The 26,818-nt window shown below is 37.7% G+C and overlaps 2 protein-coding genes across 2 annotated transcripts; one reads left to right on the forward strand and one right to left on the reverse strand.

Moving 5' to 3' along the window:
* Window positions 1–955: 955 nt before the first annotated feature.
* LOC145501611 (uncharacterized) lies at window positions 956–9,057 on the forward strand. Its single transcript, XM_081481047.1, has 7 exons — window positions 956–1,123; window positions 4,371–4,532; window positions 5,004–5,093; window positions 5,246–5,274; window positions 5,742–5,852; window positions 5,956–6,051; window positions 6,351–9,057. Exons 6-7 carry the CDS (start codon window positions 6,002–6,004, stop codon window positions 9,055–9,057), a joined length of 2,757 nt encoding a protein of 918 aa, XP_081337173.1. The 5' UTR covers window positions 956–1,123; window positions 4,371–4,532; window positions 5,004–5,093; window positions 5,246–5,274; window positions 5,742–5,852; window positions 5,956–6,001.
* Window positions 9,058–12,306: 3,249 nt separating this feature from the next.
* LOC145501044 (uncharacterized) lies at window positions 12,307–26,818 on the reverse strand. The gene is made up of 4 exons (XM_081480606.1): window positions 26,085–26,818; window positions 23,873–23,965; window positions 23,118–23,284; window positions 12,307–12,508 (listed from the first exon to the last, which is right to left on the reverse strand). Exons 1-4 carry the CDS (start codon window positions 26,788–26,790, stop codon window positions 12,428–12,430), a joined length of 1,047 nt encoding a protein of 348 aa, XP_081336732.1. The 5' UTR covers window positions 26,791–26,818; the 3' UTR covers window positions 12,307–12,427.

Consider the following 26,818-nt stretch of genomic DNA (forward strand, 5'->3'; position numbering starts at 1 on the left):
AATAGCCGATCTGTCATCGATCACGATAACCATCAAATTGAATTGCGGCCAAAGAAAACGAAAAGCTGTTGTAGTCCTCACGTTTTATTTTATTCTTTTTGAGCTGCAAACTCAGGTCTCAAGATTTCAGCGGCTCTTGCTTTTGCAACACCTCAAGAAGTCGAGCCCAATTTCTCTTTAAAATACAATGCGCACTGGACATGCAAAAACATGGCAAGTTAAACCAAGAAACCAATTCTGGTTTAAATCCCTTTAACCAAGAAATTTCGTTGATTACATTGTCCTAGTGGTTGGTCCGGATTTGGCAAAGAAGGAGACCAGATTGATAGTTAGGTAAAAAACGTGGAAACAATGAAAACGTGATCAAATGAGACTGACGCAATCTGGTCACCACGGGATGTGAAATACTATGCGACCGCAAGCGGGTATATCTGTCATCTCAACCTTGGTTACTGACCTTAACCATGCCTGAGGGTTAAATAGTACTAAATAATTTGTTAACTTTCTATTTTCTCGGGCGGCGTTTTCCGTGGAATTAGTTGGCGTTCACACGCACAAAATATTTACCTATGTAAGTTAACTCCAATACCTCGATAAAATGCTCAATGAATGAGCAACTGACAGGCAGTGTTCTGCTTTTTTTCAAAATTTCCTAAGGAAACAAGACAGTTTCAGTTGACACCATGTTATTCCGATTGCTTATGTAACATAATAGCACACAACGTGACTAACACAAAGCTTCGCTTCAGATAGACTTTACTTGCAAAGTCTTTTATAATTTTGGAAAATGGATTCTTCATCTGAAGACAAATTGCCTCTTTCGTACGCTAGTATTGTCAGGGGATGCCCTTCTCCAAGTGAGAAATGGTCCAAGTACCAAAAAGAAGGGGATGCAGAGGCCACAGCAATTGCTTTACTCCAGTCTTGCCAGGTACATAAGTTTGTTACCATTTGATTTTATTTCTTACTACAAAAGTCTTCCACGAAAAATTATCTAGTGACCCACTTCGTCAACACTTTTTTCTACTTTCAGTCTGGTGGAACGAGTGATCAGAGTGACTCTGGCGAGAGCTTGAAGTTGACGAAGCCTACACCAGGATTTGGAAACTGTCCACGTGGAAAGGTCAGTTCTATTAGCCATTTCTCAGAAAATGTTTTGTTTGTTATCGCGCAACTTATCCCTTTATTTTTGAATAGCAAAATCAAACTTCCGAATGATTCTTTCCTTTATGGGTTCGTGAAATCATTTGTTTTAGAAAACCATCGTGTCCGCTCATGCCGGCCGGCCCAGCGTGTCCAATCTGTTTCGATATCCCCGATATGCATCAGTTATAATCGATTATATCAATTTTTAGTTTATTTCTTTATTTAATAATGGTTTCGGATACATTAGCGCGCTGCGATTAAGTAGAATTTTTCCGTCCGTTAGTAAAGAGATCAAATACTCAATTAGAACTTCAATTGCTTCTTTACATCTAAATATGTCAAAAATGCAAGAAACGTGATTTAATTGTGTCATCAAAACCATTCCAGTGTTTCCTGGAAAAAACTTTAGTCGAACAAATCATTTCTGAATTTACACGCGCCTTTTCTTCGCAGAAACCTAATTCCGCAAAAATGGGAGCGGCAAATTTCACGAAAAAATCTCTCTCAAAAAAAATAATCAAAACAAACAGACAAACAAATCAGGATTAAACCCAGTTGACATGTTACGTTTACGACATTGCTGTATGATTCGGCGATAGAGAAGGTTAACTTATAGCAATTAAATGGTGTTGGTGAGTTTTATGGTGCCGGTAGTCGGCAATACTGCCGATACGCCAAAGCCCCTGGGGTTACTACCCTTTAAAAGGAGTTTTGGGAGGGTTCCCACGGAACGAAAAAAAAAACTTGACCCCGACTGAGCTACGAGGCCAGTACGGGAGCAGGTCGGGGTAATTTAGATAGTGAAGCTTAACTTGTAAACTGCCTTTATGGTTATAAGTGTTTTGTTTTGTTTTATCTTGCTTCGCTTATTTGTAAGCGCTGCTCTTTCTCTTTCTCTGCACGTTGTTGATTTTTTTTTCGCATATTCCCTGTTTTGTCGGTGAGCTACTGGGGCCCGCTCCTTTTTTACGAAATTCCTGCATCCCGCGTTTTTAAATGGCTTTTTCCAAATCTCGTTTCTTAGAATTTTGAACTTACGTATGCAGAAAAAGTAGTAAATTTCATACCTCGGTAAGATGCAAGAGTACAATTGAAATTTGCAGGAACAGTTTTTACCGCGTCTTACATTGTATCTTCTGAAATAGACTCCACGTGCTCGCCCGGTTGATTTGCGTTCGCTGCTTGAACGTCCATTTTGTTGATTACTTTTAAAGCTGTACATGGTCTTGCTCCAGCCTACATAAGTGAACTTATTTCCGTTAGAGAATCTGCTGGAAGACATTACCTGCGTTCCAACAATGGTTTACGCCTTAATTATAGCCCATGTAAATCGCTCGCTACGCTTGGGGATCGCTCTTTTCATGTGGCCGCCCCTAAATTATTGAACGATCTTCCAAGTGAAATAAGAAACATGGCATCAGTACAAAGCTTCAAGAAAGCCATCAAGACCTTTTTATTTTCTAAAGCTTTTTAATTGTGAATTGTAAATTGTAAATTTTTAGCTTTATATTGTAATGCGCAATTGAAAATTTTTTAATTGATAATTGCGCAATATAAGTTAATTATTTATTATTATTATTTATTATTTACGTTGTGACGACTTCCTGAATTCTTGACGGAAGGCTAACAGTCCCGAAATTTTAGTTTATTCCACTCCTCGGAGCGCAGTCAAATCCCAAATCCCGTCAAGATATTTTGCGTTCTCTTTAATCACGCAATGTATGTTGGTAAAATCCCGGATCCCGAAAATTCTTGGCTTGCACGTGACGTCATCGTTATCTTAAACCCAAAATTAATGAGCCAATAATGTTTTTATCCCCATTAGCCATGAGAGGGGGTAAATTGATATTTGTGTACACCTTTTCAGCTGAGTAGCCTGCTTCATCTGGAAACCAGCGCAGTTTTAATTTCAGAGTTGTGGCGGTGCGTGACATAAAGCTGCGAACGCGTTCGTCAAAAAAACATATTCTTATCTCGTGATATCTAGCCATTTTAGAAGTTAAAGTATTAGGAATAGTGCTTGTGCAAATGCCTGTTTCTTCAGTACAGATAAACAGTCGTCTAGATAGCCAAAGTAGGTTAAAGATGATTACACTATTTTGCGGCCGCCATGTTGGTGTACCACAATGGTACACCAATATGGCTGCTCCATACTGTGCTCTATAAATTTGTCCAAAATATTTCGACCAATATCTGAAGTTACGAAAAACACACAGACTTCAAACTTGGAGAAGTGACTTCTTTATTAATCTCCCATAATAACACAATTTCTCGACTTTATCTATCGAATGGTTTTCGAATTATTTTTTTATTCTGTTTTATTGCGTGACAGTGCAAGCCAAGAATACCCTTGTCCAGACCCTGAAAGTGGGGGTGGGTGTGGGAAAAGGGGTAGGGGTATTAAATAATCTAAAAGTGGAGCTCACCTGTTATTTAGTTTGCCCTTTTTGTAAATCCGAATATTTACTGACGGTTAACAGAAAAATATACGAATGGAGCCCACGATCCAATGCAAACCATTACTTAGTCAGCGATAAACTTCAAGTAGTAGCAAATCGAGAAAAATAGGGTCACACGTGTGGGTAAAAATGATATCCACACGTCTGATATCATTTTTGACCAATCAGCTCGCAGAGTTTGCCATGTTTCAATGCTCAATGAAGCTAAATAAGTCGATATTAAGTCGAAACATCTTCGGATCTTCCTCGGCAATCTTCGGTAATCTTCGGAAACCTTCGGAAATTTTCGGAAAATGTTTGGAATGACTCGTAAAACCTTCGGACAACATTTTGAAAATTTTCGGAAATCTTCGGAAAATGGTTGAAAATCTTTGGAAAATTGTCAGAAACGTCGTAGTAGGTTTATATAATAAACAGAGCATTACATGGTTGCTTTGAGACATGGAATTTATCTTCTCGTGTTCAAATCCGATATCTCCGCGCAACTATGTATTATCCTCTAGTAATGACATGGATGTCGAATATCAAAGATGTAAGCTGCCGTTAACCTTCATAAGCAATCTATTTCTGAAGTATGGAAGCCTTCTACTCAATATCAAAAAAAGAAAGTAAAGTGTTCTCAAAATTCAAGGAAGTGTCAAAGAGATTTAATGCTCTCGTCTGGCTTCAATTCTTTGATGTTACGGTTTTCATAGGGTAAAACGACAAAGGCACGGGTGACAATAAATACCACAAGCACTAAAACTTATGACTTATTTATTTCAGCCTCTTTCTCCTGTCACAATCTGCATCGATGCCTCACCAGCTAAAAAAAGAAAAGGAAAGGAAGTGAAGAGCAAGAGTAAAAATAAAAACTCCAAAGTTGCTCCTGCGCATGAAGAGAATTGCATTTTAATATCAAGTGGGGAATCTGACAGTGATGAACAGGTTGGTTTTATGACGTAACCCTTTTACAGCCCATGCACATCCAGGGGCTTTTGTGTGCGTGTCCGTTTGTTTTGGAATGGTTCATTTGATGAATTAAGTGTACTCTTGGACTGGCAAATCACAGTTCCTGTTCTCTATCGATTCCTAAGGCTAAGGTTAAGATGCATCATGCTAATAGGTGGGTTTCACTGTCACGCCAACGTCACGCCGAGAAAAAAATAAATCTAAAACTATTAAGTCAACTATTACAGGTTGTAGAAAACGAATATATAAACAACTTGTCCAAGCGTCAGGTCTGTACGTTATTCCGTACTCGAGTTATCCGTCAAAATGATTCACAGAAACTTAGAGAGCACAGTATGGAAACGCCTTATAAGAGTGCAACTGCTAGAACTCCAACATGGTATTCCGTTTGTATGTTGATTAGCCGAATTGTCAGTATAACCATGCTATAATTGTATCCATTTTCAGCATGCGATAAATCTGAGCCGGATCTCAGCTTACACAGAAAGCAGAGTGAGACGCAAGGAGAGTTCAAGAGGAGGTCCTAGCAAAATTAAGGTAGCCTTTGGAGTTTGAGTGACGCGAGTTTGATGATACCTTGTTTCGACTGCTATCTAGTGACCATAACATGGATGTTATAAAATTACTGAACGATTGTGCTCTTCGTAAGAATTATCCCATTTATATTTATTTTATCTTTTACCTCTTAGGGACAAGGCTCTTCTGACGCTGCATCGATGTAAGTTTTATAGAAACTAAGGTCTCATCTATTTAAATTACTTTCATGTCAGTGGCTTCAGACATTAACCCTCGGACGTACAAGCAAATCCATACTCCCACGTCGTACAGGAGGAGAGTGGAGGCCCCCCCCCCCCCCCCCCGCTCATAGGGTTTTCATAAGGTTTTACCTCTTTTAGGGCACAGTAGCACGTCTATTGGGACGTAATTTTTTGTTGGTTTTGACGTCATTAGAGCTGCCATCTTGGATCGGCCAGTCTTTAATCCTATTTCAAAACTTCGAAAAACTTCAGGGGGGGTAGCATCCCCATGGCCAGATAGCATCCCCGCTTGTACGTCCCGTGGGTTAATATGAATTTGCTTTTATCATCCACGAAATTGAATTACGAGTTGAAAGGTGTGGGATTTCAAAATGTGTAATGGAAATTAACTGAAGAGAGTGTTATAAAAATTTCAATTTATCTGCAGTTCCAAACAGCGTAAATACAAGGAGAGACAGGGAGAGGCCACACCCAAGGGCAATGTGATCGTAGATGCAGATGAAGATGATACTGAAGAGGGATCTGACGCGGAAAAGCTGTGAGTTCATTGACTGATAAAACCATCAGAAAAAGTCATTCATAGGTCATTGCCTACCTCGATTGTAGCTGTTATATTTATTTATTGCCTTTTTCCTTTTTAGTACAGAAACTGTTACAGATAAAAATCTACCCAAAGGTCAGCTGCAGATGTCGGAAAGTGGCCAATCGGAAGAAAATGTTGACGTTGAAGAAAACAGGTAAACATTTTTTTTACTAGACGACGAGCTCAGTAGCTTTGATAACTGTTTTCTATCAGTGTCAGACTATAGAGTTTGATTGGCCCCCTGTGGCTGCCTTTGTTTATTAACCAATCAGGATGCCGCGTTTGTTTTTTGCACTGAATTTCCTCATTTCTGCATTGAATTTACTAAAGACTGCATTTCTCTAAGCCAATCAGATTCGAGAAATTTCTGGATGTATATTATTAGTAGATTAATACTGAAAAAGTATACTCAATATACACCATTCATTTTTTCTTTTTTGTTTCACTCCACAGCATTAAAAGTGAAGTCTCTAAATCAGAGAATGTCAGATTTTACTTGGGCAGAAAATCGCTACCGAGTTTACCAAACAGTCTCCTCGACAAGACTGGGTCTAATGATTCAGTTGTTCCGCTTTTGCTTAACGCTGAGCAATATTACAAGGAATATATTGCAACCTCAAATCCCGTTGGAATTAAGCACAACGTCCGATTTTTGATTAATCTTGATGCGCTCGAACACGGTGAAGACTTGCTGTCGGACGATCTTGGCTCTTGGGTTCAAACCAAGACCAAAAAAAAGTGGTACGACACAAGATGCGATAAGACAGGAAAAGTGGAGAAAGTGGTTAAAGTTGGAGACAACTCCGATGCCTTATTAGTGTGCCGCCGGCCATTTGTCAATGCTAGTGACAGAAGTCTGCACAAAACAATCGTTGATGTGACCCATCCAGATGGGAAACATCACAACATTGTTTTCGTCAAATACGAATTCGTTGGTGCACCTGAGCATGAGGTAAAGGTCAAGCAACACGGCAACGAGAAATCGTGCAGTATCCCCTATTTAAGAACTTATAAGAGTACACGCAACCGTCTAGAAAAATCTGCGAAGGAAAAAGGCAAAGGCCTAAAGAGAGCTGTCCACGAGGTCGAAACCGAAGTTGGAGACCTTGAAAACTGTAATTCCATCGGAGCTTTACCAAGAAATGAAAGACAGGCAAAATATCTGAAATCAAAGGACGCTAGAGGACGTATTGCTGATCCCATTTTGGCGATCACTGAGAAAATGAAAACGGAAGAAAAAAAATTTGTTAGGTGTTACAGCCTTGACAATGAATCGCCCAAAGTTATTTTGTTTAGCGATGAACAGGTTGAAGACATTGTAAACTTCTGCTGTAACGAGGTTGACGGACACACGTCTATGTTGTACGTAGATGTCACTTTTAAACTCGGACCTTTTTTTGTTTTGGTCACAACATATCGAAACACAACTCTATTTACGAAACGCAGTAATCCACCAACCTGCCCAGTGATGCTTGGCCCTGTAATGTTGTGTATGTTAAAAGATAAATCTACGTACCTGACCTTGTTTCAAAAGCTCTCCGCTCAAGTACCTGGCTTGCAAGTCAGCCTAAAGGGTTATTGCACTGATTCAGAAGAAGCGCTGCGACAAGCTCTAGCCCAAGTTTTCCCAAGTTCGGTGTCATTGTTGTGTAAAGTTCACGCTCAAAGAAACATCGAGGACAAATGTCGCAAACTGCGATTGTCACAATCATTCACGAATGATATCATAAATGATATTTTTGGCAGTGGTGGCTTGGTTTTTGCCAGTTCTTATGAAGAATACAACTCAACGTTGGATGTTTTAACTAAGAAATGGGACGAACAGGAATTTTCAGAATCACCTGATGAGCCTTGTTTTTCAAAGTATTTCAGGCGATATAAGGCAGACGAAATATGGAATCATGTCAGCGCCAAAGCATCAAGCGATGCTGGGTTTGGAGACGAAGTGCAGACAAACAACATCCCGGAATCTGCAAACGCGTTTGTTAAACGTTGGCAGGACTTCGTAGCCACTGACATGGCCACTTTCGTTGACGATTTGAAAGGGCTTATTGAGAAACAGCGCCGTGATGTTCAGCGGACTTTGCTGGGGCTTTCTAGTCCGTATATCTTAAGGCCCGAATATCAAAACTCCGTCAAAGACAATTCTAATTTCTTTGACGAACAACCTGGTACTCGCGATCTCGCCTCCAGCAATTTAAAGGTTGTGGTCGATCCAGTAAATTTCAAGAAAGTCTACAGCCACCGCCCTGCCCCGCCCCAAACTCAGCTCAACAAAAATTATACCATCGACTTACACGCTCTCTCCGATTTTTTCGCGGAGAAAGATTTAAAATTGCTCACCGAAAAAGTACAGAGGCTTTGCCAGGAAAAGGGTGTTCGTGAGGGTTTTGAGCAAAATTGTTTTCTGGTGAGAAGTCAGTCCTCGCAAACGCCCCACACAGTGAAAGCAGTTGCTAACTCTGGATACCTATGTGATAGCAACTGCTTGGGCTTCAAGGCCAGAAAACTTTGTGCCCACACAATGGCAGTAGCAGTGCGTAACAAAAACGTTTCAGGGTATTTCAAATGGTACAGAAATCAAGAAAAGAAAGACAACTTGACTGCATTGACAACATTTGCGGTGAACAAGAATGCGGGCGCTAAAAAGCCCACGCGAAAGCGTCGCAACAAGTCACCCGACGTCATGACTTCCAGTAAGGCAAAACAGAACACAAATGCAAAGACCCTGGGAGAAGTAGTAACATCCCAGCAGTATACAGCTGAAGCGTCTTCCAACCCCCTTCGCATAACCATTCGAAAGAACAGCAAACCGGCAAAGCCCGCTGTACGGCCAACGATCACTACTCCGTTTGAACTGATCGAACTCAGTTCTCGGATCAAAAAGTGTGCCGCGGGATGCAATGGTAACATCAGGGATGGGCCAGACCACTTCACCCGGGGAGAAATTGATGAGCAGTATTGCATCCGACACAAGGAGCATGATTTCGTCTGGATCGAAAGCCAAGGAAAGTACAAGAAGACTTTCGAAAATAAGCATTACCACGTTTATGCCAATTGTATAAAAGCAAGGAATCCTCACTTCGACCCTAGCAAAGTGAGGATTCAATGCAGTTTAGAAAGTGACGAAATCAAACTTTTACAGCAAAGACTTTATTAGCTGTGTTTATGGTACTCTTCAGATGTCGGCAGTTGTCAGCATTTTATTTTTTAAATTGTTTGTCAGTTATTTTAGTTTCGTAGACTTTCCCTTACTTAAAAATGTCACAAGAAAAGTTGATCAGATTAATATGTAATGACTTTTACATTATATATGCTTTTGAGTTTACATGCGTCTGGCTCTTGGTGAGTGTTGCTTTGGTGGTAGCAGCATCAGTTTCTTGTGTGTTACAAATCGTTATAGATTTGCAAAAGCGCCAAATTTTGCAGCATAGCAGATATTATGCATATAAAGCGAGATAAGAGTCACGAGCGAACTTGACACCAAATCAAAACAGGGGCTTGACGGGATGGGATAAAAGGGGAGGGGTGGGTTGGGTTGGGAAGGGAGGCGGTTGTCGTCTCCTAACACTCGATGGTGTGTGCGGGTGGGCGAGAGGAGCTTAGCGTGACTACAAAAGTAACCGCTACGTGCACGTGGTAGACTAATCTTTGAACCTGCAATGGTTTCTGCAGCACGCGAGAAAAACGTGACGTCAATGCACAAAAATCAGACATTCAAACTGCAACAAGCTATAAAATGGCATCGAAGGAAACTTAGAAAAAATTCGAGTCCAAGATGACATTTGAACCCACGACCCTCCGCGACTGCTGTATGTTAGAAACAAATTTCACAAATACGACTATTTAGGTCATCTAATACCAAAAAAAAACTGAAAGCTCAGGGACCTTTCGAATTTGCAGTTTAGGATTTAAAGACGTCACATGAAAACCGTCACTTGCTGCTGCCTCCACGTCGCCTTTTTTTTAGATTCAGACCACTTCTCACATGCAAAAGGATATCCAATAACAACAAAAGCGTACAAAACTGGCAAATTGTCCTCGGCAGCCAGAGCTATTTTGTATCACCCATCAGAAAATTATACTGTTTGGCGTTGTGCCATTAATTAATTTTTGGTTTCTGAACAGGCGTTCTTTCGGCTCATACCGCGATCTTTTAAGTAGTTCTTTGACTGATAGGCTTATCCCTGGGAACGAAAGATTGCGTGACGAGCTAGAGAGGAGGTAGGAGTAAATAAATTAGTATTCGTAATAAGTATTTACATACGTTAGTATAGGTAAACACCCAATTGCAGCTTTTTGAAAAACTCACAAGTGCAAATTAATTCAAATTGAACGAAAAAAACCGTATGTATGATTACTTATTAGTAATATAAACATGAAAAACGTTGAGCCCGCGATTCAATGGCAAAAGTAACTTGGTCAGCAGTCAGCTTAAAAAGACACATGAACTGGATGAGGTGCACAGCTAAGACCGCGATATGGTCATGTGATACTGGTCAGCGGATACCTTGTTTTGACAGCTGTCAATTGACAATGTTGACGTTAGGAAATTTCCCGTTTTATTATATAAACATCAGTGAAATACCAGGAAATCTTTTGCGCGAAAAAGTCATCTTTCACACGTGAAAATAACATGTTATTTTCACAAGTGAAGATATCGATTTCGAAACATTTTCTGACAAGTTTGCCCTGTTTCAATGCTGAATGAGCCAAAGAAAGTCGATATTAAGTCGAAACATCTTCGGATCTTCCTCGGCAATCTTTGGCAATCTTCGGCAATCTTCGGATATCTTCGGAGAAGTTCGGAAAATGTTCGGAAATATTCGTACGACCTTCGGGCAACATTTTGAGAATCTTCGGAAATCTTCGGAAAATCGTCAAAAACATAATTAGTGGGTTTATATAATAAACAGAATATTACATGGTTGCTTGGAGATATGAAATTTATCTTCTCGTGTTCAAATCGATATCCCACTTGTTCGCTGCGCTCACTCGTGAGATATCGATTTGAACACTCGAAGATAAATTTCATATCTCCGCGCAACCATGTAATATCCTCTATGTTTTTTCAGGCAAACGTATTCCAGAAGAATGATGTGTAATTTGCACTGGTGTTACACTTTTTGTTACAGCTGAATTGCACTGCTCTTAGACAATCAAAATCGAGTATTTTTTCACAATATAACAATTAATTATTGATATTAATAATAATTAATGATAATATATAGAGGATATTACATGGTTGTGCGGAAATATGAAATTATCTTCGAGTGTGCAAGATACATTTCATATCTCCAAGCAACTAATAACAAGGTTTTTGACGATTTTCCGTATATCTCCGACTGTTTTCTGAAGACTTCCGAAGATTGCCGAAGATTGCCGAGGAAAATCCGAAGATGTTTCAACTTAATATCGATAACCTTGGGCTTATTCAGCATTGTGAGACGTTTCACGTCTGAAGATATGCTTTTTTCGTGCGCAAGATTTCCTAGTATTTCATTTCATAAATTATTTATTATAATTTATTAATTAATAATTAATAATAATAACAACAGTCTGAAAAAAAATTTAAAAAAAATAAAAATTAAAAAAAAATAAAAATTTACGGGGGTAGCCCATAGGGTAGCCCACAGGGTAGCCCATAGGCTGGCCCATGGGCTAGCCCATGGGCCTAGGCCCAGGTTTTGTCCACACCCCACATAAGGTGCGAAGAACTTTAAAAGACTATAATTTTACATCTCCTTGAGAATAGTGTATGCATCAGTCGACAAGGTTCACACACAACCTATACATGAATACAATCCCTGCCTGCGTGCCTGCCAGCCTGCCCGCCAGCTTGCATGCCCGCCTACTCGCCTACCAAGGCTCTATCTGTAAGGCCAGGAAAGCTCTTTTGATTCAAAAAGGCAGAACAATTGATACCGATGGTCTGAACATCAGCGAAGAAACACATTAACTGTTTCCTTTTATTATGTTATTTCATTATTTTATTTTACCATATGCTTATCTTTAATTTACACTGTCAATTAGTTTTACATACCATAAATCCTCGAATTAGCGCCTCCCCCCTCGAATAAGTGCCCCCTTCAAATAAGCGCCCCTCCTATGGGCCAAAAATTTAAAATAAGTGCCCCCCCCTCTAATAAATGCCCCCCTTCCCTCCCCCTATTTTGTAGACAAGTAATGAGACAGCAAAGGATGCATAGTTTTCGTCGTGTAGTGTTATATTTGTACATTGTTTCAGTTGGTGACCACATCAATTTCTAATGGTATCATGATTTAAACTTTAGGATCAGCTTTTTATGTTGATAAACAGCTTATGTTGTTATTTACGTCCAGATGATGCCAATGTTGTCTTGATATGATCCTTTTGAGAAAATAAAAGAAGTCCATCTGTCTACTGCCAAAAACAATCAGTTCCCCACCAGTCTCCCCTCCTTATTGTTACATTATATTTTCTTCCACCTCTACATGTAAATTTCTAGTTATGTAACAATCCTTCCAGTTTCCTGCATTTACATCTTGCTTCACAGGTCAACACATATTAATGTACATACCTCAGATTGCTGCTTTAGTTGAGTATTTTCATCTTTAACTTCTTCATACAGCTAAAGGAGGAAAAAAAATCGTTTTTATTAAAACAGAAATGAAAGCAAAAAAAAAAGAAGTTATAATTATCTCCTCTGAGGACGAATAAAATTCTCTATAAGAAACAATTAAATTGGAAGGTACATGGGTATAAGTCTGCTGTAAGTATTCCACATACTTTCCTTACATGGTTTAAAGTCTTCAGTTGTCACCAATTTTTCTTTGTTTTTCGCCAATAATATAACTTTCTATTAGACTTGATGATTGGCTCATGACTAGGTACATGTATGTATAGTCTGAGACACATATATATGACCGAAAAGATCTTGTGGTAATTATGCATATAAATACAAGGATGCTGCCAAAGGAATTTTTTGAAGGAGCCCTTTGCACTCCTTATATCAAAAGTTAGGAGCCTAAATTATAATATTAGGAGCCCAGCCTAAAGGTTGCCGGGCTAGATCCTTTAAGGAAGGGGGGGGGGGGGGATTGGGCAAAAACTGATTGATATGTAAGTCTAGGTTAGGGGTCCACTGCCTCTTCTCCATCCCCACACATTTCTTGCATGTTGTTTTCTTGATGGCTTCCATTCTGCGCCATTGTGTGATATAGTGTATTTTCCATTGGTCTCTGTTTTCAAATATGGTTGTCATGGCGTTGCTTCGACCTTCACTACAATACATGTATGCCTTCCTCTATGGGGCTATCCTGTTTCACCATTGTCTAGGTGCTGTCACACTGTTCTCGTGTTTAGTGTCTTCCACTTCACCATTGGTTTTTAATTTATTAACAGTTTGAATGTAATGGTAGCTGAGATGCAAAACAAGAGAACTGCATGACAGCACCTAGAAAATGGTGAAACGTGATAGCCACATAGAAGCAGGTATATTGTAGTAATGATTGAGGCGACGTCATGACAACCATAACTTAAAACAGAAATCAACGGAAAATACATAACATCACACAACCGTGGTGCAGAATGAAAGCTATCAAGAAGATAACAGGCAAGTTTATATGTTTTTTCTAGCAATTTATTTGTCTTTAGATTACATAATATGAGCATAATTATACAGTTCACAACTGAGTGTGTGGGTTCCCTATGGCTCATTTTCAACTCCAGAACTACTCTTTGGAGCATGTCTGGATCTAACACTGATATCTGAAATGATTTCGTCAAAATATTTTTTGCAATATATTTTTTGCAATATATTTTTTCAATATATTTTAATTGATGTATTTTAATTCAGTAGTGTACAAGACCCCACAAACTTTGTAGCTTTAATTCTTATCATGTTAAAATAAAAGTTTTATGTTATGCTAAATGTATGTTACATGCCAATGTGGGCTCCTTGAACAAAAACTTAGTCACCTGCACTCGTAACTTAGTTGCCTCAGGCGACTGGGCACTTGATACCCTTGTGAGATAACTTTAAGAATTCCTAGGAATTCCTAGGAAAAAATTCCTAGGAATTCCTAGGAATCGAAGGTGTGAATTTTCACGGTAATTCGGACTCGGAATTCCAACTGAAATATACTCACCTTGGAAATTCCTTAAAATTCTCAAAAATTCGTAGGAATTTCTGAGAATAACTTGGAATTTGTCGGATTTTTTGAGAATAGGTTGGAATTTTTTGGAAAATCTGAGAAAAACTGGGAATTTTGTATCATTTGTAGGCCAGACAAAATTTTGATGATTAATGTCCAGCATTAAAATAGCAAATAAAGTCACTGATATCACATCAAACAGGTTTTAAATCAATGGTTTATTACATTGATTTTCATGAATTTAAACATAAGAATAATTATCCTGTTTCTTTTTCATTACATCAAGAGTAAAAAGTAAAACTGAAAACAGATATGAAGGTCAAACTTTTACATGTTTGATAAAAAGAGAACTTTTTCAGATAATTTACTTACTTTTTTGGTTTACAAATCCAACAATTTTCCATACACAAGATTTTAGCTTAAATTATTGTTATTATGTGGAACAAATCTGGATTTTCATGAATGTAAGGAATCAATGATAAGAACAAAACTGAAACAATCCTTAAAATTAAAAAAAGGCTGAGTTTGGGCAAACTTAGCTGCTGTTCAGTTACTTCTGTTGATTCCACAGCTTCTTTTGTTGCCCTCTAATTAGGGTGTCAACAGCTAGCCTCTTCATGTTCATCTTTGTTGTATGACACCTAAAACAAAATTAAAAAAAATACATTACATTGCGATATATATGAGGTACTGTAAGACTGAGATCCAAATATTTATGTGCTCACAGTTTAATACATGCAGCTAATTAAGATCTGACTGTAAGCTGGTTGAAATGTTAAAAGAGAAGACTTGATAATTGTGAAGGTGCTTGTACACTATTGATAAATATGTTACATAAATCTTGTGCCTACAGTAGATTAAATCAAGCTTTTCCTTCTTCTATAAGTGTATCAACAACTCTCGAATTGGAGGATACACTGTATATATATCACGGTTTTTAGCCAAATTTAGACATTAGAAATATTAAAAAAGACACTTAAAACATTAAAGGAACATTTACACTGTAAATAATAGAGTAAACACAAAAGAATATACAGATGGACAAAAATTGAAGATCAACACGGATTGCCATACAGTCAGGCTGAAACACACAGGAGACATCAAACTCATGCACACTGTGGCTGCCTCGTTGGAGTTTTTGTCAAGAACTATGACTGGGATCAGAGAGAACTGCTATATTTATTTCGTTTGAACAAGTGAGGCGAGAGAAGCGACTTGTTCCTCGCAAATCAAATTGTTCAGGCACGCACTCTGGGCAACCTAAATTGTTTCAACTCTGCTTTGGCCAGAATTCATTTCATGCCATGACTGAGTGACCCACTCGTGTATGATTCGTGATGATAAAGTTCATTCAAAAGCTTTTATCTAAATACAAGAATTTACGTTGTATAATATAAGGTTACTTGAATTCGATTACTCACCAAATAATTCTGTATACGGCTAATCTGCCCTTTGAATTTTTTCCCGTTGAAACATCCACAGGAAGACTTTCTTTTAACTCCAAATCTTCGCCAAGAATAACTTGTTTCTCGTTAATGACACTCACGCCATTTTCTTCTGATCACAGGACCGCAGCCAACACCATTTTGATATAATTTTGGAAGTGAAATCTACTAAAACGCACGAGCGATCAACCGTTAACGCTGAATTCAAAGATGGGCGCCAAAAGAGAATGAATAACGCGATCTTTGTCACGTTCAGTCACCAGGATAGTCACGTGAAAATTCGCGTGCTGTGATTGGTTCAGTTGATCAGTTGAGGAGAGAATGAAAACTAGAGAAGAAGGAGAGAGAGACTGGCAACGAGGTTGCCGGACCAGTCGCTTTCGATGGCAAGTCTGTTTCCCTTTCCACGCTATTTTGGTGGTCTTCTGAAAGATGGGTCTTGCTTCAAAAGGAAATAACTACACAAACTTTTTACGAAGAAATCAAGGAGGAGAATGGATCGTACTTTAACTGGTTGATCTGTTCTCGATGGTTGTCAAGATAACAAAGGATCGTGAGGCACTTAAATCAAGTTCACTGCAAAGGTAAGGAATCCAATTTTATAGGGATTTTCTGTTGTGATGAGCTATAATTGTAAATAAATCAAACTAAGCAATGCATTTGTCCCCTGCGAAATAAATTCCCAGTAGTCTGGGAATTCCTAGGAATTCCTAGGAATTCTTAGGAATTCCAAGTTATTCCAAGACATGCAAATTATGCTTTATCCAAGACCTTGGAATTTCTGGGAATATTTGGGAATAGTGGAAGTATGACTGGGAATTATTGGGAATTCCTAGGAATTCCAAGTTATTCCAAGCCATGCAAATTATGCTTAATCCAAGACCTTGGAATTTCTGGGAATATTTGGGAATAGTGAAAAGTATGACTGGGAATTTTTGGGAACAGCTAAAACACATGAAATATTGTGTTTGAAATTTCTATAAATTTCCCAAAATGTCAAAATTAAAGATGAACTCAGTGCATGAATCAGTTTCTGTGAATTAGTAAAAATCAACACGATCATTTCCCTGGAGTTCCATATCTTTTTATTGTTGTCAAGCTCCAAGGTAATTATTTCCAAACAAATGTTACTACATTAATTCCAGTTTAAGTCTGACAACTCAACATAAAACTATAGCACTGATAACATTGCTTTTTAGATCCAACCTGATTTGTTAGTGTATATGTGCCCGTGTGGACCCTTAAATCAAACACCCAGAGTTTAACTGATAGAAAAATGGATGCTCTCAGATCTGATAAATAGATTAGGCAAAAAATTCCTGTCAGCATAAATGTATATATATTATTTACAATTTCAATAAAACCAAAAGTATATATATGCATGTATATATTTAATGTAATTGTAGATTCACACACATACCCATCACAGCCCACTGTTGAACAATTTTTGACTTGATCCTTTATGACTTTAGGAAAAAGAGGAAGACATCTCTCACAGATGTCAGAAATGAAAAGCTCACAGTTTCCAGACACTTGCTGTAAATTTGCAAAACTGTACTGTGACATTCTCTGGACAAATTACCCGTAGTTTCATTAAAACAAGGATATCTTTAGCAGCCTCTCATTGTCATACAATGTCTTGAAATTAAGGCCAGAATAGCCATACAGGCATATTCTTTGGCAGAAAATGTTCTTTTCCTGTGAACAATTAGTTTCACTTTCATCAGGGGAGTCCAGTGAATGGCTGTCAGTGTCAGAGTTCTCAATTTCTTCAGAGGAGTCAGAACTAGAAACTTCAACATCATTATCTGAATCACTGTCTGTGGACAAATCTGAGCTGTTGTGTGTATTACATCAATTGGTATTTCTGTGGTCTTTTCAGGTACAGTGTATAGGCAGCTCAATTTCATCAAATGCTTCTGTGAAGCTTCAATTCTTGCATAAAGGTTGACTCCATAGTCCATCAAAGTCATCCACAACATTTCTGCCAACAGCCATCTCACTCAGGCGAGCCAAAAACTCTGAGGTGTTCTGTTCATGGTGCTGGAAATGATCTCCAGGAAAAAGTGATGCAAGAGAGGGAGATGACATCAACTGGCCTGGGAAGACTGCTTTAAGCAATTTATGTGGTCAAATCTTGTAGATTTTGGTATGGGTATAGTGGGATCATCAATGTGTTTCTTGTATTTCCTTGTCCTCGCGGTCACTTTAATTCATGACACAACAAAATCAAAAGAATAAAAAAGATCATGAGTCAGTGGGAAACAAATAACTAACTGACATAAATAAATGACAAATAAAAAAAACCTACATCTTGATGTATTGAAAAGACTATAGATCTCATATAATGTTAATCCTTATAAATAATTCAAAGGAAAAAATGATAAGCATTGCAAATTTCTACTTGCTGCATCGTGCTGACTGGGTGTTGAAACACGTGGGCTCTCAAAATAGGTTTGGTGGACTTACAACAAGTTTAAGCTTATTTCGCAGAATTTATCTCGTTTTCTCAGGTCGATCTGAAACCTTTTAGGTGAATTTCGGCTTTTGGGGTTTTTAAAGAGCACACAATGCATTGCTTAGTTTGATTTATTTAGAATTATAGCTTATCATAACAGAAAATCCCTATAAAATTGGATTCCTTACCTTTGCAGTGAACTTGATTTAAGTGCCTCACATCCTTTGTTATCTTGACAACCGTCGGGAACAGATCAACTAGTTAAAGTACGTTCCAGTTTCCTCGATTTCTTCGTAAAAAGTTTGTGTAGTTTTTTCCTTTTGAAGCAAGACCCATCTTTCAAAAGACCACCAAAACAGCGTGGAAAGGGAAGCAGAGTTACTATCGAAAGCGACTGGTCTGGCAACCTTGTTGCCAGTCTCTCTCTCCTTCTCCAGTTTCCATTCTCTCCTCAACTGATCAACTGAACCAATCACAGCACGCGAATTTTCACGTGACTATCCTCGTGACTGAGCATGACAAAGACACGTTAGTCATTCTCTTTTGGCGCCCATCTTTGAATTTAGCGTTAACGGTTGATCGCTCGTGCGTATTAGTAGATTTCACTTCCAAAATTACATCAAAATGGTTTTTTCTGCGGTCCTGTGACTAGAAGAAAACAGCGTGAGTGTCATTAATGAGAAACATGTTATTCTTGGCGAAGATTTGGAGCTAAAAGAAAGTCTTACTGTGGATGTTTCAACGGGGAAAAATTCAAAGGGCAGATTAGCTGTATAGAAAATTATTTGGTGAGTAATCGAATTCAAGTAACCCTATATTATACAAAGTAACTTCTTTTATTTAGACAAAAGCTTTTGAATGAACTTTGTCATCACGAATCATACACGAGTGGGTCACTCAGTCATGGCATGAAATGAATTCTGGCTAAAGCAAGGTTGAAACAATTTAGGTTGCCCAGAGGGCATGCCTAAACAATTTGATTTGCGAATAACAAGTCGTTTCTCTCGCCACACTTGTTCAAACGAAACAAATATAGCAGTTCTCGCTGATCCCAGTCAAAGTTCTTGACAAAAACTCCAACGAGGCAGCCACAGTCTGCATGAGTTTGATATGTCTCCTGTGTGTTTCAGCCTGACTGTATGGCAATCCGTGTTGATCTTCAATTTTGTCCATCCGTATATTCTTTTGCGTTTACTCTATTATTTCAATGTTCCTTTAATGTTTTAAGTGTCTTTTTTAATATTTCTAATGTCTAAATTTGGCTAAAAACCGTGATATATATCCTCCAATTCGAGAGTTGTTGATACACTTATAGAAGAAGGAAAACCTTGATTTAGTCTACTGTAAGCTCAAGATTTATGTAACATATTTATCAATAGTATACAAGCACCTTCACAATTATCAAGTCTTCTCTTTTAACATTTCAACCAGCTTACAGTCAGGCCTTAATTAGCTGCATGTATTAAACTGTGAGCACATAAATATTTGGATCTTAGTCTTACAGTACCTCATATATATCGCAGTGTAATGTATTTTTTTTTAATTTTGTTTTAGGTGTCATACAACAAAGATGAAGATGAGGAGGCTAGCTGCAGAATCAACAGAAATAACTGAACAGCAGCTAAGTTTGCCCAAACTCAGCCTTTTTTTAATTTTAAGGAATGTCTCAGTTTTGTTCTTATCATTGATTCCTTACAATCATGAAAATCCAGATATGTTCCACACAATAACAATAATTTAAGGTAAACCTTGTGTATGGAAAATTGTTGGATTTGTAAACTAAAAAAGTAAATTATCTGAAAAAGTTCTCTTTTTATCAAACATGTAAAAGTTTGACCTTCATATCTGTTTTCAGTTTTACTTTTGATTCTTGATGTAATGAAAAAGAAACAGGATGATTATTCTTATGTTTAAATTCATGAGAGCCAATGTAATAAACCATTCATTTAAAACCTGTTTGATGTGATATCAGTGACTTTATTTGTTATTTTAATGCTAGGCATTTATCATCAAAATTTTGTCTGGCCTACAAATGATACAAAATTCCCAGTTTTTCTCAGATTTTCCCAAAAATTCCAACCTATTCTCAAAAAATCCTACAAATTCCAAGTTATTCTCAGAAATTCCTAGGAATTTTTGGGAATTTTAAGGAATTTCCAAGGTGAGTATATTTCAGTTGGAATTCCTAGGAATTCCTAGGAATTCCTAGGAATTCCAAGTCAGCTCTATGTAAACTTGGAATTCCGAGTCCGAATTACCGTGAAAATTCACACCTTAGATTCCTAGGAATTCCTAGGAATTTTTTCCTAGGAATTCTTAGGAAATTCCTAGGAATTCCTAGGAATTCTTAAAGTCATCTCACAAGGGTGTGTGCTCTTTAAAAACCCCAAAGGCCGAAATTCACCTAAAAGGTTTCAGATTGACCTGAGGAACCGAGTTACATTCTGCGAAATAAGCTTAAGCTTGTTGTATTAGTCCACCAAATCTATTTTGAGAGCCCACGTGTTTCAACACCCAGTCAGCACAATGCAGCAAGTATAAATTTGCAATGCGTGTCATTTTTGCTGTGAATTATTTATAAGGATTAACATGATATGAGATCTATAGTCTTTTCAATACATCAAGATGTAGGTTTTTTTTTATTTGCATTGTCATTTATTTATGTCAGTTATTTATTTGTTTCCCACTGACTCATAATCTTTTTGATTCTTTTGATTTTGTTGTGCCATGAATTAAAGTGACCGCGAGGACAAGGAAATGCAAGAAACATATTGATGATCCCACTATACCCATACCAAAATCTACAAGATTCGACCACATAAATTGCTTAAAGCAGTCTTCACAGGCCAGTTGACGTCATCTCCCTCTCTTGCATCCCTTTTTCTTGGAGATCATTTCCAGCACCATGAACAGAAGACCTCAGAGTTTTCGGCTCACCTGAGTGAGATGGCTGTTGGCAAAAATGTTGTGGATGACTTTCATGGATTATGGAGTGAACCTTTATGCAAGAATTGAAGCTTCAGAGAAGCATTCGATGAAACCGAGTTGCCTATACCTGAAAAGACTACAGAAATACCAATTGATGTAATACACAACAACTCAGATTTGTCCACAGACAGTGATTCAGGTAATGATGTTGAAGTTTCAGTTGCGACTCCTCTGAAGAAATTGAGAGCTCTGACACTGATGGCCATTCACTGGACTCCCCTGATGAAAGTGAAACTAATGGCTCCCAAGAAAAAACATTAATTTTTCTGCCAAAGAATATGCCTGTATGGCTATTCTGGCCTTAATTTCAAGACATTGTATGACAATGAGAGGCTGCTAAAGATATCCTTGTTTTAATGAAACTACCGGTAATTTGTCCAGAGAATGTCACAGTACAGTTTTACAAATGTACAGCAAGTGTGTGGAAACTGTGAGCTTTTCATTTATGACATCTGTGAGAGATGTCTTCTTCTTTTTCCTAAAGTCATAAAGAATCAAGTCAAAAATTGTTCAACAGTGGGCTGTGATGGGTATGTGTGTGAATCTACAATTATATTAAATATATACATGCATATATATACTTTTGGTTTTATTGAAATTGTAAATAATGTATATTCATTTATGCTGACAGAATTTTTTGCTTAATCTATTTATCAAATCTAAGAGCATCCATTTTTCTATCAGTTAAACTCTGGGTGTTTGATTTAAGGATCCATACGGGCACATATACACTAACAAATCACGTTGGATCTAAAAAGCAATGTTATCAGTGCTATAGTTTTATGTTGAGTTGTCAGACTTAAACTGGAATTAATGTACATTTGTTTGGAAATAATTATCTTGGAGCTTGAGAACAATAAAAAGGTATGGAACTCCAGAGAAATGATCGTGTTGATTTTTACTAATTCACAGAAACTGATTCATGCACTGAGTTCATCTTTAATTTTGACATTTTGAGAAATTTATAGAAATTTCCAACAATATTTCATGTGTTTTAGCTATTCCCAAAATTTCCTAGATATTCCAAACACATTTTTTAAAACAGTCTGGAAAATAATAGGAGTTCCTAGGAATTCCCAATAATTCCCAGTCATACTTTTCACTATTCCCAAATATTCCCAGAAATTCCAAGGTCTTGGATTAAGCATAATTTGCATGGCTTGGAATAACTTGGAATTCCTAGGAATTCCCAATAATTCCCAGTCATACTTCCACTATTCCCAAATATTCCCAGAAATTCCAAGGTCTTGGATAAAGCATAATTTGCATGTCTTGGAATAACTTGGAATTCCTAGGAATTCCCAGACTACTGGGAATTTATTTCACAGGGGTAGGCAGAAGCCTTGAGATGTTAGTGCACGGTACCAGTCTTTTTCAACTACATTGGGCAACCAATGAAGCAATACTAGATGTTGTTTTGTTGATACATCGACTGCAAAACAGAGAACTGAATGACTGTGCAATTGCTATTTTGCTGAGAAAGATCACTATACATGTATCACATAAGGTGCAAGGAACTAAAAAGATTATAATTTTATGTCTCATTGTGAATACTGTACACACCACTCAGCAAGGTTCACACAACCTATACATGAATACAGTATCTGCCTGCCAGCCTGACTGCTAGCTTGCCTGCCCGGCTGGCCAGCTGCCTGCCCACCTGCCCGCCCACCTGCCCGCCCACCTGCCCGCCCACCTGTTTTATTGTACAGCCCCTACTTGGGGGCTCTTCTGCCATACCATAGTTAAAAAAGAAAGCTATTTACAGAAAGAAATATGAAATTGCACTAAAATATTAGTATGGAAATAAAAAATAGAGAAAACTAAACTACCCGGTATGTACATTACAAGGTAAAGATAATATTTACAAATTAACAAAGGATGAAAAATATTTACAACATAAAAAATATATTTAATAGTTACAAATTAAAAAAATTTTTAAAAACTATCTTTTTTAAAAAAGGTTCAAACTATTGATTTCTTTGATGTCCTTTGTTTGGCAAGTTATGATATGTCTTAACATACATTACATAATGAGAAAAAAATAGTTCTCTGCTACCCTAATGCCTTTCACATCTTTCACATGTTCAAACTTTTGGTGTTGTTCATTTGCATTTTTTACTGCATTGTAGTTCTGATATAATGGTATCCGTAAATCCATAAAAATAAAAGGTTGCTTCTTAAAAGGTTTACCTTCTGCCAGTTTTGTAAGGTATAGTCATCAGGGTACACAGTCCGATCATCATTTGTCAGAGATGCTCCATCCTTGTTCTCAGCTCCAGCAGAAGAAAACATTTGTGGCTTATTTCCATAACCTCTCACAATAAGACGTGAATCATCTTGGCTATGTACAGCAGAATCTGAAAAACAAAATAGAATTATATGAGATTGATTTTCATATGCCAGTGACACATGCAAAGTCAAGAAAAAATATGAAGTTGTCTCAGCAGCACTTGATCTTATGACCCTCTGATGTGGCCAGTTAAATTTATCTGGTTTTGCCAATGAGTGAGCATCAAGGGTTGAAAGAAATGACTGTGTACATGTATGTTGAAAATAAAATTAAAAAAGTGTTGTGAGTAAGAAGTTGTGTACTGTAAGTAATTAATATACTGTAAGGTTTTCACAGTGTACTGGAAATACATATTAAGTAGCTACAACTGCAGTGTATCGTAAAATCCCTTTTAGGGGTTTACTTTTCTCGTTTGCATTACGATGCAACCTACATGCACCATGCTCGAGAGGAAAAAACTAACCGTGAAAAGGGCTACTGTAAAAGTAGTGGAAGCAGCATATCAGGGAATAAGTTAATTGCGCTTTTGTGATGAATGTGATAAAAAACAGGAAACAGGAACCTCTCTCCACCAAATCCAGAAAAAAAAAATGTAAAGCAAAATTCCTCTCCTCCTCACAAATAGGATAGTTATCTGGGATTATGGGTTCAATACATGTCTGACCTACAGATGATGCTTGCTCTTCAACATCAGACAATGCTTCCTCTTCAACATCAGTCAATGTTGGGTAATACAGTTGCACTTTATCTATGAAAATTCAATTTTAAAAGTGAATAGTAAAAGAAAAGCATTATAAATAGCACATCTATACAGTACCCTCTTTTCTCAGAGTGGCTTACGTTGAAACCCTTCTACCTCAAACAAGAAGTCATTTTCCTCAGATTTTGTCATATTTTCCAGTCCTTTACCAGAAAATAACCCTACTACTGTACCTTTAACTAGGTTGCCTAGCGATACCACAAACTATATTCAATAAAAAAGTTGTGAACTGTAGAATTTGAAAAAAAATCTCCACCATTTTGGATGTGCCTTTCTTAGAGAAAGACACTGGTAAGCAGAAAACAATTGGCAAATTAACTGGGTATCATAGACCTAACCACTAACAATTAAGTCCTACACAGTGGTACCTAGCAACCATCATTCTCTAAGAGTTTGTCAGGGTTTTCCTGAACTCCTACTGGTTATCTTTTTATAGACACATAAAGTTACAGTATCAGATAATTTGCCACCACTGTTGCATTCCCTGCCCTCACAAGAGAAAGATCGATGATATACAAACTCCCTGAGACCCTGTTGTTTCTCGGTGCTCAATGAACAGCCTGACTTAACTTAATGGAACCCAATCAAGTGATTGGTGTTCGATTACGTTCAATTGAATTTGATAAATCAAGTTATTTGGTTCCATTTGTAACATCGGGCAGAATAGTCACTTCCGACTTATTCGGTCTTAATCAATCGTCAAGAATTTACATGTTGTAAATCCTCTTTTAATACATGTAATTATCCTGTAGAACAAAACACTCATAGTTTAAGCTGAACAGGGATACGGTGAGTGTTGCATCGTTTCCCTAGAAGTAAGCTTACGTATAAACATACAAAATACAGGCTGTCGATAAAATCCGGAACATGGAACATTCTGGAACATCAAAAAATTATAATGATTAGGAGAAAAATATGTAAAATTAAATGAAGAAATAACCAAAAAAGATAACTAAAGCAAAAAATAATGATGAAAAAAATAAATAAACTGGTGTTCCCAGCCCAGTATAAATGTCCCTTCATGTTTATGTTCAGTGCAGGCAATAAAATGTGATAACTTGTCTTTCAGCGTGTTTAAATGATGGTTTGAGTGTCAGAAAAATAAACCTTTCCTTTCCTTTAAATTGCCCCTTGCACAGGATCTGAAGGTTTGCAATGCAAGTAAATTTATGGTGTAGAGCTGTGATAAGTGAATAATGATGATGAATTTTAAGCTCGGTAATAAAATGTAACAAGTGAACTGATCAACATGACACGAGTGTGGGAAGAAAAGAAAAAATCTGAGTACCCAACAGGAATCGAACCCAAGGCCTTCCGAACAGCGGGCAGGTGCACTGTCCACTGAGAGTAAAACAAGCAAGTTCCATCAGGCAAGTCAATCATCAGTACTCTAGTAGTTTGAATTAGTTTAGACAAGGAACTATATGCCATGTAAAACCATGGGAAATTGTGTATATGCTTGTCTTTGACACAATAAATTGAATAAAGAAATCAGAAACTTATGTAGACTGTTTACAGTCTCATATTTTTCGGTCTACTTGAAGAGTTTGAACGCCACTATCTTGGTTACCTATGAAAGAAAGAAATATGGGAAGAGAAAAGAAGCCCCTACCCCGAGGACAGCTAGTCTCCCCAGTTTTTGCTCACCATGAACAAAACAAAAACAACAAAACATGGTGGTAATCAACCTCTTATGTAAAATAAGGGATCGTCACGTGATATAACTGATTGCAAACAACTGGCAGGAATGGATTAGTGGGGATATTTAGCTTGTGTTTTCCCTCCCAACATTGCTACTTAAAAGGTGAAAGTTGCAAGACTTCACTCATTGCAGTCATTCACACTTTTTCCTTTCTGTTTTTTTTTACAAATTCGGAGCTGGACCAGTTAATTTTCATTTATTTTTTTACTTACTTGTCTTTCTACGGTAGGTTATTTGTTTATTTAATTTAATATATTTTGTCACAAATATTATGATTTTTTGATGTTCCGGGATGTTCTGGAATGTTCCGGGATGTTCCATTTCCTGGTTTTATCGACGGCCCGAAATACACGCGTTTGGAACCAAAAACTAAGCATAGTACAATTAAGAACTACGGACACTCACCTGTTAATGTTTCTGGTGTAAAAAAAACTGGAGATATCAGCCCTTCCTCTGTAAAGTTTAGGATTCCAATACAAGTACATGTAGCTTTCGTTCCGTCAACTTCTAAAATCACAGCACCACGGGGACAAAGATGCGACCTTTTGGTAATAATGTCATCATAACATCGGAAAATAGTTTTATCAACTTCTTCTCGAAGTCTATACTGTAGTCGTCTTTGATCGTCTCTTTCTGTGATCAGGGTGAATTTTTCCACTGTCAATGACTCTTTCTTGGAGTGGTAACTTCCAACGATAAAGCACTGTATACTTTCACCGCTTTCAGATTCCCCGCCTCCGTGGTAATATTTAGTGGGAAATGTACGTCTCTTGTCAAGAACAGAAGACTTGAGGCCTACATCCGTACGCAGTTTAGAAACCCATGACGGACGGACGGGAATCAAGGCCAAACCAGCTGTCGGATGATAGAAGACGTTTGATTGGGCAACCTCTCTCAGAGAAAGTTTCTTTACAGTTTTCAAATCTGAACTCCAGTACTCAAAAAAGTAATCCTCGACGCCGATGTTAACGGGCAAGTAGCTGTCGCTTGTCAACAGGCACCATTTAATCTCTTTACAGTTGAGAAAAAGCTTTGAGCCCTTCAGGTTCACGAGGCAACCAGAACCAAGGCCACGAGATTCCCCCTTCTTTCTGAAGAAAATAACACCCATCTGCCCTCTATTTTCTTGTTTTCTCACG

Source organism: Orbicella franksi, chromosome 10, assembly GCF_964199315.1.
Source record: "Orbicella franksi chromosome 10, jaOrbFran1.1, whole genome shotgun sequence".
NCBI lineage: Eukaryota > Metazoa > Cnidaria > Anthozoa > Scleractinia > Merulinidae > Orbicella > Orbicella franksi.